The following is a 14790-nucleotide window of genomic DNA, read 5'->3' as shown; positions in this document are numbered from 1 at the left end:
GTCAATTTGGGCTGTGTAGTGAGTTCCAGGCCAGCTTGAGCTACAGTGTAGAACCCTGTCTCAAAAACAAAACAGTAAACAACAAAATGGTTGCGCTTATCCTTTCTCTTAGATTCCCCTTGTTGGCACAGCTGTCTGCTGCAAGCCACCCTTTGGAATGGTCTAACAGCGTGGGCTGTGACCGGGTGTCTGAGCACTGACATTTACTCCCTTCCTAAGGTGGGACAGGTTAATGACACCAGTGTTCAGAATCAAGGCAAAGCAGCTGCAGGGATTTACTTCCAATACAGCACTGCGGATTTCTACCCCAAACTCAACACCCACTCCCATCTCCTAGCCTCTCCATCCTAACTCCCACCCGTTCAGAACAGAGAGGGTATGCTGCAGTCATTCCATAATCCATTCCACAGGGACGGTGGTTGTGTGCGGGGTGTCTGTGGGGACACCCCTTCGTGCTGCAGCCCCCTTCTAGTTATCTGGAGGCAGGAGGAATATGAACTACAAAGCCCCACCCTCCCCTGCTGGTGCTGGTGCAGGCAATACGCGTCAAAGTTGTCATGAAAACATCCCTCTCTGTCGGAGGGTTTGATGATAAGTTGGTTCCTGTTTATACCAGTGCAAAATATTTTGTACTGGAGTAGGCACTGGGGTGCACTAGCCGGCCTGAGCGCATTCTGTAGAATGGAATTCTTCACCATGAGAAATTTTCCACTACGGTGAACCAACGATCCCAGCCAGTTACCGTTTTTTTTTATTTTTTCCTTTGCCCGTTCCAGGATTCACCTTACAGGACTTACAGGCACCGCAGGCAAAATAAGCAGCATCAGCCAACCAGGAAGTGATTTTAGCACAAAGGATTCGGACAACGACAAATGCATCTGCAAGTGTTCCCAGATGCTCACGGGAGGTAGGGTGACTCTTCCTATTTGTGTTGGCAAGGAGCAGCTGCATACATAGCCTAGGAGGCTGGCAGTGTGGGGCTCAGGCTGGCATGGCGACAGTGGCCTTACTTCCATGAGAAGACATGCTAGCAGGAGATCAGTACACTGGCTTCCCCTCCTTTCGGCCCATGTGTGAAGTAAGCACGTGACATGGAGCTGGGATTGTCACTAGGCCAACAGTGTGCTCTCAGGAAGTGAGCCCGGGTAAATTAAGTGGATATGTGATATCCAACAAGCTCTCTGGAGGTTCTGCTCATTGACCAGATGAAAGGAAAATGATTTAGCTGGACCTCCACTTCTGTTTAATTTAACATCCAGTCAAGGACTTTTCAACTGTCTCTTTCTTGTAATGATTCTCATGCACAGCAAATGATTAAAACACAAAGTGGGCGGGGAGACAGCCCAGTGGGTAAGGTACCTGATACATAAACATGAAGACTGGCGCTCAGGTCTCAGGATCCCTGTACAAAGCTGAGTAAGTGGTGTGCTCCTGCAATCCCAGGGCTGGGGCTTGCTTGTCTGTCGGTCTAGCTGAACCCATGAGTTCCGGGTTTGGTAAGAAAAGCTAGCTCAGGCCTGGGAGACGGCTCGGCGGGTAAAGGTGCTGCCGGTTGTCAAGTCCGACAACCCGAGTTTGATCCCGGGGTCCCTCAGGGTGGAAGGAGAGAACTGATTCGCCAAGCTGTTCTCTGCTCCACACATGTGCTGCAGCACGCTCCCGCGATAAACACATACAATTTATTTAAAAAATAAAAATACAAGTTGCTAAGATGAGTAAAAGATCGAAGCTTGAACCACATGTACTCCAAAACTGGAAAGAAACTCAGAACTTGAAATTTCATGGAACAATTAGGAATAGTAGATCCTGGAATTGTAGGGAGGACAGAGGGGGCCACTTGGCATGAGTTGTCTCCATTACTTGTAATTATTCAAAGGAAAGAAAGCTATTGAACCGATTTTGTAAAGGAGGCTAGACTCTCTCATGTCACTGTAACAACCCTCTTTAAAATCAACTGACAATGGGGGTGAGTTTTGGGGCTGCAACACACCTAATCCCGAGTCCTGCCTGCCATTCCCACACTGAGACCTCTCTGGAGAGGCTGGCTGTTTTCAGACCACCCGTGGGCTGCTACTCCAGAGAGCTGGAGAGCTGCTTCATAACCAAGGACACAGTCTATTTATTTACCTAGTTCAAGATTTAGGGGCTGAGAATGGAGTTGGAGAGACTGGGGAGGAGGCAAGCAGCCAGGGAAGGACAATGGGGAGGGAGGTCTGGGCTGAAAGAGGCCACGTTCCAAGCCATGGGCAGGCCCATGGGGAAGCTGGCCTATGGAGGAGCAAGGTGTCTTGGGGAGCAGTGGCATGGATGGTGCCTGAAGTTAAGACAGATCCGAGCTGACCTTTCTCCCCGTTCCAAGGGTTTTGCACAACACAGGATCTTCTCATACACCTCCATTTATCAGAGTCACCAGCTAGGAGGGTCTCTAGCCAGCGGTGTCCAGGGAGACAGATGCACTCCATGGGAAAAAAAAATTTTTTTTTAAGAGAAGCTGCCCTACTGTGTCCTACTTGCCCTGAGGTAGCCTCTGAATTGGCATCTCATCCACATTCTTTACTATCAACTCTTGTTATTGTTTTCTGTATTTAAAAACAAACAAGAATACTATCAGATAATCTCATATAATCGGTGTCTTTCACACATGAGGCTTAGAGGTGAATTCAGATTAGTACATCACCCATGTTACTGCTTCATATGGCAAATCCTACCACCCGCCATGCTCCTATTTGTGGGATCCAGAGCTACCATGAGGGAGGTCCTTGTTATTGCCTGGCTCTCCCTCAGCACCTCCACCTTATAGCCTCTAAGTTTCTCTTCCTCTAACTCCACGGAGCACGAGGCACTTGGCGTCTACTCCAACCCAAACAGTTAGATGGAGGGGAGTGGGAATCGTTTGGCCCACCCTGCTGTTAAGACTGCTACACACATATACCTCTAGTGTCACCACGTCTTCACCCCACAATGTAGCCACGGATGACAGCTTTTCACACTGACCAACAGTTCTCCATGTTGCGAGGATTCTGTGCAAAAGGAGCTAGAAAGTGTGTAAGGACACATGCCGCAATGGAACTGTGACCGGACAGGAGTGAACTGTGTGTCTGGGGCATAACAAATCAATGTGGCTTCTCCCACACCATGAGGGTGTGTGTGCACCTTCTCTGAAGCTGGGGACTGAGGAGCACACCTGAGCCCCCTCCCTGTGCTGACACAGGTGCCACCACCCACTCCTAATCCCTCTGTCTCACTTTCACAGGCTGGTGGTTTGATGCATGTGGTCCTTCCAATTTGAATGGACAGTACTACCCACAAAAGCAGAATACAAATAAGTTCAACGGTATTAAGTGGTACTACTGGAAGGGGTCCGGCTACTCGCTCAAGGCCACAACCATGATGATTCGGCCAGCAGATTTCTAAATGCCTCCTCTACTACCAGAAGAGCGTACTGTGTCCAAAGATTAACCCAAAACACTGAGAGACACCAATGCACAGCAGCCCTCTCCCCGTCAGGAGGTGCTCCTGGGGGTGGGGAGGACCTCTGTGTGCCAGACTGAAGCACATCACTTAAGCCTGCACCAATAACCAACCCGAGGAAACCCAAAGGCACCGTGGTCCAGAGAAACATCTGTGGGAAGGTGACGCTGAGGCCGAGAATCAGAGGGACAGCATGCAGACTCTGCCACAAGGAAGAACGTTACGTGAGGGTTCATCAGTCGATAACTGGAAAACAGAACACTTAGAGAAGATGACCTTGAACCACAGCCCTCTAAGCGCGGTTCATAGATGGTAGGAATGTGCAGTGCGGCTGTCACGATGACAAGACTGTGTCCTCTCACACAGCAGCGAGCATTCAGGGATTCTAAGTGCTGGTTACAGGTTAAGATCTGGAGAAGGACAGTGCATTGCTTTCCTCTTAGGTGCTTTACATTTTTATTTGAAAACAACACATTTACCTGTCTCGATGGCTTAGTCTTTAATGGCTGGATACTATTTACTATATGATGAAAACACTCACATCTCTGGAATTACCACCAAGCGGGTGCCGCCATGTTGGTGTGTGTGGAGACTGTACTATTTTGCTTCCTGCCTGGCTGTTAAATATAAGGTATTTTTAGTAATTAAATATAACTTATTAGTTGAGGTGATTACGTTTAATTTTTATGATAACATTTATAATTTTGTTCTTTGTTCACATACAAAAAACCCTGTGCCTCATGAAAAGGAAGGTTAATGAAGAAAAAGTTGTTTCATGAAGAGACTTCACCATTGAGTTAGTATTCTATTCCAAAGATCTGCTCCCTAGTTTAGCAAGACATGTTTTAGAAAACGAAACTAAAACTTGATTTGTGGTTGAGGAAAACCATCCCACTTACAACCTGTAAAAAGCCATAATTCTCTGAATTAATTTATAGAAAAAATATTTTGCCTTAGTACCATTTTTATCTTCACTAGCAAACTGAACAAGTGTTTTAGGATAGAAAACCAAAATGTCCTGCTCATAGTATAACCAGATGCTTCTAGAAAAATTTTCAGAACACGAGTTTATGCTTGGAACTGTTAAACCTCAATTCCTCCTGTTCTAACATCCTGGAAGCTTGCAGAGTGCCATCTGCATCAATGAGCGGCTGCACAAAACAGTTAGACGCAATCTCTCACGCAGCCTTCCTTACCTGTATCTGCCCTTCTCTGTGTCTAATGTTGGTTTTGTCTTGTTTTGTTTGTTTATTTCTCGAAACTCGTGATTCTCAACCTTCCTAATGCTGTGGCCCTTTAATACAGTTCCTCATGTTGTGATGACCCCCAACCTAAAATTATTTTGTTGCTACTTCGTAACTGTAATTCTGCTATGGTTATGAATTGTAATGTAAACATCTGACTGATATGCAGGATATCTGACATGCTAACCCCCAAGGGGTTGTGACCCACAGGTTGAGAACCACTGTTCTAACCCCTTTTCTTTCACACGGCCTTCGTGTTAGAAACCCTCACACTGCTCTGTGCTCTGGTCAACCCACAGACTCAGGTGGCCAAGGCACCCTTCTCTTCTGCCATGCTTCACTTTCTACCAACCGACTCCAGAGTAAAGAACTCGGTCCCTGCTTTCTGACCGCTGTTTCTGTTATTACGGTACGGGAACATCGACGGGGCCAACACGGCTCTGTACCCAGTTCAAACATCTGACACCAAAAAACATCCCACAGCTTCAAAAAGCAGTAAGTGTCTTGAATGCCCACAATGACAGGAACTGAGGCGGGGAATAATCACCCGGGAAAACCAGCAACAGCACTCATCTTTTACATCAGTCTCTCAGAAAGGCAGGAAGATGCATTTCAAAGGCAAACCTCCTGTGCTACTCAATTACATACACTCTCTTAGGTCAAAGAATGGGAGGAATTCTGGTTTCCACTTTATACTTCAGCGCCTTACACAGTATTTTAAACAAACAAACTTACTGGGAAGAATTTTTTTTTCTGTTCTAAAGAAAACATTTACAAAGTTGAAAGGAAATCAAAACAGTAATCTTAAAAATGAAAACAAAACAATGCAACGAGCTAGATGACTGAGCGATTAGGGGGCAGAGTTCAGCTTCCTGCTGGGTCCCCGGCACAGGGCCACTTGGAGAGCTACGTAAGAGACCTGGGGACAGCTAGAACGGCCACTGCCTGTCAGAGACTCATCTTTTCAAACAATAAACAGTCCCAAACCAGACAACATGTTTGGAAATGGAAGGAACTTCTGTCTGTATAACCCTGTTTCCAGTCAAACCTTAATTATCTGGGAAGTCAGAATTTAATCAGCAAATATTTAAAATACCTAAGAGTCCATAAAGGTGGAATTTAGGATAAGCATCAAAATATAAAGACCACATCACAATGCTGGCAGGCCATGATTTTTATACCTATCAATTTTATCTGTATTAGAATTAGTTTTTAAGAGTTGTCTTTCTTTTCAAAATTTCTGTTTTCTACAGCCCTACAGGCTTTCATAATTAAATTATTATTATTATTATTATTATTATTTTGAGAAGAGGTCTCACCTTATAGCCCAGGCTAGCATCAAACCTGCAGCAATCCACCCAGTTGAGTTTCCTGAATGCTGGACTGCCTGGCTCAAGCGAAACTTCTCAAGGTGACATTTTTCATTGCACTTTACACAAGTAAGTGAACAGAAGGCATTCGTTTCTAGGGCGGCATCCTTTCAGTCTGAGCAAGACCACTCTTGACCTAAGACATCGAATTCATGGGACAGTTTGCCTAAGATCACCACATCGCATTTACCATCACTGGACAGTGCCGACTTACCGGAGCTGCAGGGAAAGATTCAGAGAGTTCAAAAGGCTCCTCAGAAATCCAGTGACCCCACTCTAAAGACCACAGCACCTAAGAGGGACACAACACACAGAGAACGTCAGTCATGGGCTGATTAGGCTGCTGGGTGGCAGGTCAAAGTCATTTCGATTAGAACAAAAACAAAGTCTCCTAAAAGCCTAGAAAGACGAGCTGTGCAGGCCTGAAGCCAGCCACCCAAACACCAGGGTGCTTTGGGAAGCTCCATGCTACGGTCATTAACAAACACGTTATTAGGAATCACAGCTTCCCATGGCTGGAAATGGAGGCCGGTAGCCAGCTGAGTGACTTCTGCGGCTGAGATAAGAAGCAGAAAAATTACGAAGGCTCACAGTTCAAAGGCACGGTCCTTCATGGCAGGGAAATCAAGGTAGTGGCTTGAAGCAGTGGCCACACTGCATCCAAACTCAGGGAGCAGTAGGAGATGAACGCTGAATGTCTGCTCTTAGCTTGCTTCTCCTTTTTATGCATTATGGGACTCAAGCCTAGGGCACAATGCTACCCGAGGTTAGGATGGGTTTGGTCACCTCAGTGAACCCAATGAAGAACATCTCACACAGGTACCGACAGACTTATCTAAATAGGACAATCCTCACAGGAGTGCCTGAAAGGTGGTCTCCTAGGTGATTTCATAGCCTGTTAAGTTGACAACACTGACACAGTATCCTAGGGAAACCAATATTTAAACACTCTTCTGCTTTTATAAGAAATGCTATGTGTTAGGAATATAAATTTTTTAATTCATTGTCCTTTAGAATCTTCCATAAACATCCCATGATTTTATGAATTAAAAAAAAATGAAGTGAGGGTTGGAGAGACGACTCAGTTGGGGAAGTCACGCCGGGGCAAGCATAAGGACCTGATTTCGAGCTGCAGAAGCTGAGGGGGGTGGGGGTGAGGAGCATGTGTGGAGTGGGGCTGGGCGAGGTGGTGCTTTGGAAAGGTGGTGGGGAGGATTGTGGGGGAAGGCCTAGCACATGGCAAAACCCAAAAACCATAGGACCTGAGAGTCAGAAGCATGCCTACAAGACAGCTATGAGGCAGTGAACACAAGACGATAGAGTGGAGGGGACATGGGAAAGCACATCTCCATGAAGGATGGGGAACAGCAAGTCGTGTTCACAGGAACCCTGCTCCAGGAAAATACCACACTTTCAATTAGGTCCCTGTGGTCACAGACATTTTGTCATTTAATTCCTTTTTTGTTTTCTCTTAACTTTTATTGCCCAAGTGACACTGGAGGGAAGGAAGATAAGGGGAGGGGAAGGAGGAGAAGAGAAGAAAAAGATCTTAGTAAGTTCAGTAACTGTGGGTTAAAAACATTCCCATTACACAGTGTTCCCCTTACTGCTATCAGCCGTCCTGGGCTATCTATCCCTCAGAGATACACTATCAATACTGTGGGGCTCCATGACCTCATACAATCAGCCCAGGAGATAAAAAGCAGTTTCAACATCAGGTTCATGTCAACATGTGGCAATGGTAGAATCCTGTGGTGGGAAATGTGGTTCACCAGTGAGAGGCCAGGAGTCAGCTGTAGAAATGTGTGTGGCACTCAAGTTCAAATTCAACCCACATTAAAATGTCAACTGAACCTAAACAACTTGGTGGAGAAAATTCATGTTCTCTGACTTTATTCCTTCCTAAATGTTAAGAAAACAAAATTGTAAGGCAGTTACAGTATGATTTTGCTAAGCAAATAGATAAGTTTAATTTCTTTAAGAATAAATATTGCATGGAGGTAGCAGAAAACACTGATCTGATTTCACTAAAATCACAGAGTCAGAAATACGGGAAAAAAATTGTGCTTCATCTCTTTCTATAGGCAAACTGCTTTCTTTGGCTTAGTATAATATTCAAAATAGGTAAAATCTGTTTTTTAGGACTCCAGGTAGGCTTGAGAAATCATCTTACCCAACTCCATATATTTCCCAGAAAACACCGAGTAAGACAAAAATAACTGAAAAACTAAATACAACAAGGAGTGGGGTTGTGTGCAAGGGATCAAATCTTATGTGTATACAAATCTTGGTAGGGAAGTTATCTCTAGGATCCACCTCAATGAAAGCTCAACATCCTGCAATCAACACTAGCACATTAGATAACAGAAATGACAGTGTTGACATCTGATCATCACTCATAAAGTACAAACTTTGATGATGAACTTAATGGAGGAACCACTTTCTTGCTTTATACTTAAATATACCTAGATGATGTTTCACCATGGAGGGCTATGTAGTTCACTCTATACTACTCTGGGTACCAAGTCTTTTCTTCTTTTTAAAGATTTATTTATCATCTACCTACCTACCTACCTACCTACCTACTGGTTGTGAGCTGTCATGTGGGTGCTGGGAATCGAACCCCAGTCCTCTGGAAGAGCAGACAGTGCTCTTAGCCACTGAGCCATCCCTCCATGCTCTCCAAGTCTCTTCTTGTTACACATATTTTAGTAATTCTTGTGAGCAGTGTGAGGCAGTTTGGCTGCAGGTGGGGAAGCAGGAGAGTGGTGTTGTTATTAAATGCAAGTGAAGATGACTGCTATATGTCGTGAAGAAAATGCAGCTGAACTATGACTGGTACAGCAAAGTAAGCATGCATTTAGTTCCACCAGGGACTGGAGGAGGGAGAAAGTGCACAGAGGAGACAGTGCAACTGAACTCTGGGAAACGCAGAGCAGTCGGAAGACTGACGAGTGCCGTGGATATTGCTCTGTATAAATAAAATGCTGACTGGCCAGTAGCCAGGCAGGAAGTATAGGCAGGACAAGCAGAGAAGAGAATTCTGGGAACAGGAAGGCTGAGTCAGGAGACACTGCCAGACGCTGCCATGAGTACCAACATGTAAGATACTGGTAAGCCACGAGCCATGTGGCAAGGTATAGATTTATAGAAATGGGTTAATTTAAGATAGAAAAACTAGATAACAAGAAGCCTGCCACGGCCATACAGTTTGTAAGCAATATAAGTCTCTGTTTACGCAGTTGGGTCTGAGTGGCTACAGGACTGGCAGGTTAGAGATTTGTCCTGAAAGAAAACTTCAGCTACAGAGGAGGGAAGAAACTCTTTTTTTTTTTTCCCTCCGAGACAGGGTTACTCTGTGTAGTTTTGGAGCCTGTCCTGGATCTTGCTCTGTAGACCAGGCTGGCCTCGAACTCACAGAGATCTGCCTGGCTCTGCCTCCCAAGTGCTGGGATTAAAGGCATGTGCCACCACCACCCAGCCAGAAACTCTTAAGTATTTGGAGAAAGAAGGTGACAAGAATATTTAAATCATTTTGCAGAGTCCAAAAAGGTGGGGAATATGGGGACAAGGGAGCTGAAGGTAGAGAACAGGTCAAAGGCTTGCTTAGCTCTTTTCCTGAATCGAGAAGAGAGTAAAGTCATGGCTTTTCTAAGGGCACCAAAGCTTGGAAGGAACCTGCTGCTGCTGCTCACATGTCACACAGAACAGTGCACTCAATTGGGGGCTGGGCAGTAGTTCTGGGGACACTTACCCAGGAAAACAAAACAAAACAGAAAAACTGAGGTTTGGCCCTTGTCACCTTTCCACCCACAGGAGATGCCGGGCTCCAGGCAGGCTGTATCAATCCATTTTGTTACCTCATGTTGGCTATAGCTTTACCCCCATTGTAGAGCAGCCACAGCATGGAAAGTTAGATGGAAAGGGGTGGTGGTGATCCTGGTGTCATGGCAGTGGGGAAACAGCATCAGAATAGTTGCCTGGGAGCCTGAGTTCTGAGAGGGGCAGAATAACCAAGGGATCCCCAAGTGGCATCACCAAGACCCTGGGACTGAAAGGTTCTCTGAGGTGTAGATGCATCTGAGAGAAGAATTACAGTTAGCATACATCTGCAGGAACTCAGGGAAGGACACTAGCAATCCAAACATTAGTCATCAACTCAGGAAAATCAGGAAGTTTCCAGAAATTCCATGGATCCTAGTATATTAGACAGCTTAGAAGCCATGGTGTTTAAATGGTGCTTGTGCGTATATATGTGTACAGACCCACATGGGAATGTGTGAACACCATGATCAGAAGACACCTGCAGATCCTGGGGACTGAGCTTAAAAAATTTATTGTATTTTCTTAACAGCTTAAATATCTCAAGAAAAAAATTCCTTATTCACAAAGTATTTCCTAAGCAGAGACCCTATGCAAAGCTTCCTCCGTTTGATTTCCAACTACTTAAAAAATGTTTTTAAAGAAGAAAATAATAGCAAATTATTTTAATTAAAAGTGATGGTAGATGCCTTGGACTACAGCAAAAACCAATCTGTACGAGAGATTTTTTTGGTTGGGCTTGAGAAAGCTAATGGTTCCCATCAGTAATGATTAAGTGCTGACATGAAATACAACATGAAGTTGATTCAACTCATGCTGGACAGCGTTGCTGTAGATCATGCTGAACAAACTTACTGTAACTGTACTATAAAAATGGAGTCTATTCCAGAGTTCCAGATGACCAGCCTCCCTGGCCTCTATGTTGGAGCCTATTTAGAGAGAGAACAGAGCTCCAGCTATTCTGTTAAAAATTCCACCTTATGGGTTGAGGATGGAGACTGAGGTGACTGAGTGCTGACCTAACATGCAGGGAAGTCCTAGGTTCAATCTCTAGCACGACATGAACAGGTGTGGTAACAGGAACCTATGTTCTCAGGAGGTGGAGAAAGCATGACCAGAGAGAGGTAAAGGTCATCAGCAGCTACAGAGGAAGTAGAAGGCCAGCCTGGGACCCTGTCTTGGAACAAAACAAAATTCAACAGCCACTGGCAATATGCACTCTTTTAGGGTCCTAGCAAGAAAGGAGCAAGAGAGGGCTCCTTGCAGGCTGCATAAAACAACAGCTAATTCACTAAGTCAAGTCTGATGGACACTTGAGTCACAGATTTCATCTGTGGGAACCTGATTAACTTTATACCAGTCAACGTCTGCTTCATGTCCACTGAGTCAGCAGACAGAGTAGGGACTGTCATATACATGGTCTTCTGTCCACTTTGATCAAAATAGTGATGGGGTGGTAGTCTCTGCCACCATCTACCTACCTACCCTCCCCACCAATTTCGGTTTAAGGGACGGAAACATGTTTGGTATTTTCAAGGACAATGGAAGTAATCTGTTAAACTGTTATTTGCTGCCAGGCTGTGGTGGCCCACGCCTTTAATCCCAGCACTTGGGAGGCAGAGACAGGCAGATCTCTGAGTTCGAGGTCAGCCTGGTCTACAGAGTGAGTTTTAAGATAGCCAGGGCTACACAGAGAAACTCTGTCTTGAAAAGTCAAACAAACAAAAAAATAAAAAGAACAAGAACAAAACAACAAAACAAAAACCAAAACTGTCATTTGCTAAGCATCATAAATTTCAAATTATAAAAACCTCCCCACCAGATATCATAGAGTCTTAGTCTCAATGATTAGGGTGATTTTTCTTAAACAATAAAAGTTAGAATTTAGACTACATAGTTCATTTTGGCTGCTTCAAGGTAATGAATAAAGTCTGTGATTCTTCCCCAACCAGGCAGTGCAAAGAACTGATTAAACACACAGAACACAGACAGCTTGGGACAAAGGCCAAGCTAGTTAATCCTTCACATATATAGTATGTAACATCCATCTCTATCAACTGAAGAGTAACCAGGCAGTTAGTGGAACTGTGTGGCAATGTAGTTATTTCTAGGTAACACTGAACTTAAGGACAGAGGCAGAGGGAAGTGGAGAGGGAGGGAGGGAGGGAGGGAGGGAGGGAGGGAGGGAGGGAGGGAAACGGGGAGAGAGACACAGAGAGACAGACTAACAGTTTAATTCTAATGACAAAGTAAATGGTTACTTATGTCCCACGTACTTTGGAGCCAGAAAACGGGAACCCAGCTTGAACTGGCAAAGTTTCAAGGCAACAATATTTGTTCCAAAATAAGCTATCCCCTTGTATTTCCACCCTATCTCACAACACCAAGAAATGCTTCCTATAATTACATAAAGTTATTTTTAAAGGTACAAGCAAGCACATTTAGTAGATGCACTGCCTGACACATTGGAGTAATTTTTCAGGTGTAATTCTTTAAAGGTAGCAAATATTTCCAAACACAGTTAACTATTTTAAAGTGTACCATTTAGTTCATCCACAATGTGCATTCCCCCTTTTTCAGTTTCAAAGCTTTTTGAAAGAAAATTGTTTAGATAATATAGTCAATACTCCTCTCATTTTACAACTTTATGCGTGAGTGCTTTGCCTACATACATGTCTGTGCACCATGTGTGTAGTCCCCTAGGAAGCCAGAAGAAGACATTAGAACCCTGGAGCTGGAGTTAGAGATGGTTGTGAGCCACAATGTGGATGCTGGGAATTGAACCTGGGTCCTCTGGAAGAGCAGCCAGTGCTCTTAACCACTGAGCCATTTCTCCTGCACCTCCCTCCTTGCTTTATTTTGAAGATCGGGTCTCACTGTGTATTGATGGCTGACCTGAAACTTGCTATGTAGACCAGGCTAACCTTGAATTCACGGAGATCTCCCTGTCTCTACCTCTCAAGTGCTGGGATTAAGGGCATGAGCCACCACACCTGGATCAAAACATAGAACAACAGCAAAAGCCTGTCTATGCCTGCAAAGTCTTCCCCATTTTCTGTCCAGCTCTATCCTGGTAATGACTGATCAGTGCTCATCTCCATGGAATCATCTATGACAGAGATATCACTAAAAAGAACCAGCAGGTATGTGATCTCTTGTAAGGTTGTTAAGGTTCAACTAAATTATGACTTTAATAACAAGTCCTGAAAGGTGTCAAGTCCTTGCATAAAAATGCTACATGTTCAAATTTGCTGATGCTATACAGATGGTCTTTTATCCTGCTATAGATTGGGAAACTGAGGCTTCGATTGTCATTGTTGACCCAAGGCTACACAGCTAGTAAGTGGCTTTTCAGTGTGAAACCCATGATCTTATCCATTTGCAGAAATACCATGAAAAAGGTGAAGCCTTGTTGAGAATAAAAATGATCCACAGGTCACCTCTGGAATTAATACGGGCCATGAATTATGGAAGTGCTAAATTCAGATTCAACACTCACCAATTTTGAGCATGGATCCACTTGATCATGAGTTTACTAAAGGCATTCAAGCCCCAATTCTCATAGATGCTCATGCTGACCAATGGACTCAGCAGATGGAAGTCATCTGGGAAACAGCCCTTCTGTGGAACTGACACCACCGGGAAACTGCTCATCTTCACCCCCAACATGTCTACTTGGTTCCTAGAGCCTTCCTGCCAATGCCCAGTCACAGCACTGAGCATATGGCTATCTGTGAAGCCCACTGGATCAATGTCACCTCTGGATCAATGCCACCTGAATCAGAACCTGGATTTCATGCAACACTGTTCTGTCTGTCTGTATCAGGTACTTTGTCACTGCTGTGATAAAATACCATGACCAAGACGGCATTGAGTGTATTTGGTCTTTCATTTCCAGAGGTTTAGAGTTTATGATGGTGGAAAAAAAAAGGCATAATGGCAGGCAGATGGAGCTGGAAACTTGGAAACTCACATCTTGACCTACAAGCAAGAGGCAGAAAGAGCTAACTGGGAATGGTGAGGGTGTTTGGAAAACTATCCCCAGTGATATACTTCCTCTAACAAGGCTACACCTTCTAATCCTTTAACAGTTCCACCCACTGGGGACCAAGTATTCACAAATATATAAGCCTAAATCTGTGAGAGACATTCTCATTCAAACCACCACATTCCACTCCCTGGTTCCCTTAAGCCCATGGCCATATCATAATGCAAAACGCACCTAGTTCAACTTCAAAAATTCCCCACAGCCTCAATGCCAGGCAAAGTCTATGCCTCTTCTTATAGCAAGTCAATCTCTCAATTGGAAGCCCCTGTAAAATCAAAAGGCAAATCACCTATTTCTAACATACAATGCCACAGAATATATATTCCAAAAGAGAGAAAAGGGGGCATAATGAGGAAATACTGGACCAGAGCAAGAACAAAACCAGCAGGGAAAACTCCAAATCCTGTAGCACTGTGTCTGAAGTCAAAGGCTCTGTCCTTCCAGCCTTGCTGACTGCAATACACTTCTCTCTCGGGCTGGTTCTCCTCCCTGCCTATAGCTCTCTTTAGCAGATATTCCATGGCTTTGGCACCTCTCACATTTTGGGGTCTTCAACATAATTACAGGCTTCATTTTCACAGCTTCATGAAATGGCCTCTCCTGGCCTCCATGCAGGGACTAGCTTGTCACATGCCTGGCCTCAGTGGTTGTTCTTAACCTAGGAAGAAGACTCCACAACCCCTTCTCTTGTCCTTCACGACTCTAAAGCCAGATCCATGTGGATGACACTGGCAAGTCTGGCTGCCCACACAGGATGGAGACTGGCTCCCTTGAACCACATTTGCAGCAGCTTTCCTTTGCTGTTGCTTTGCAGGAACAGACAAGTCCTTAGGCC

General features: G+C 44.6%; 2 protein-coding genes across 3 annotated transcripts in view; one reads left to right on the top strand and one right to left on the bottom strand.

Moving 5' to 3' along the window:
• Window positions 1-4142, top strand: part of Angpt2 (angiopoietin 2) — a 51350-nt gene extending 47208 nt beyond the window's left edge. The window contains exons 8-9 of the mRNA XM_052751776.1: window positions 777-907; window positions 3254-4142. Coding sequence (XP_052607736.1) covers window positions 777-907; window positions 3254-3414 — 292 coding nt within the window. The 3' untranslated portion in view covers window positions 3415-4142. The remainder of the gene's footprint in view (window positions 1-776; window positions 908-3253) is intronic.
• Mcph1 (microcephalin 1) overlaps window positions 1-14790 on the bottom strand; it is a 206050-nt gene that overhangs the window by 108078 nt on the left and 83182 nt on the right. For both annotated transcript variants that reach the window (XM_052751775.1, XM_052751774.1), the window contains exon 12: window positions 6300-6377. In XM_052751775.1, the coding sequence (XP_052607735.1) occupies window positions 6300-6377 (78 nt within the window). The remainder of the gene's footprint in view (window positions 1-6299; window positions 6378-14790) is intronic.

Source organism: Peromyscus californicus, unplaced genomic scaffold, assembly GCF_007827085.1.
Source record: "Peromyscus californicus insignis strain IS unplaced genomic scaffold, ASM782708v3 Scaffold_23__1_contigs__length_62951481, whole genome shotgun sequence".
NCBI classification, from domain to species: domain Eukaryota; kingdom Metazoa; phylum Chordata; class Mammalia; order Rodentia; family Cricetidae; genus Peromyscus; species Peromyscus californicus.
Note: the sequence above shows the minus strand (reverse complement) of the source record. Positions and strands in the feature narration are given on the sequence as shown.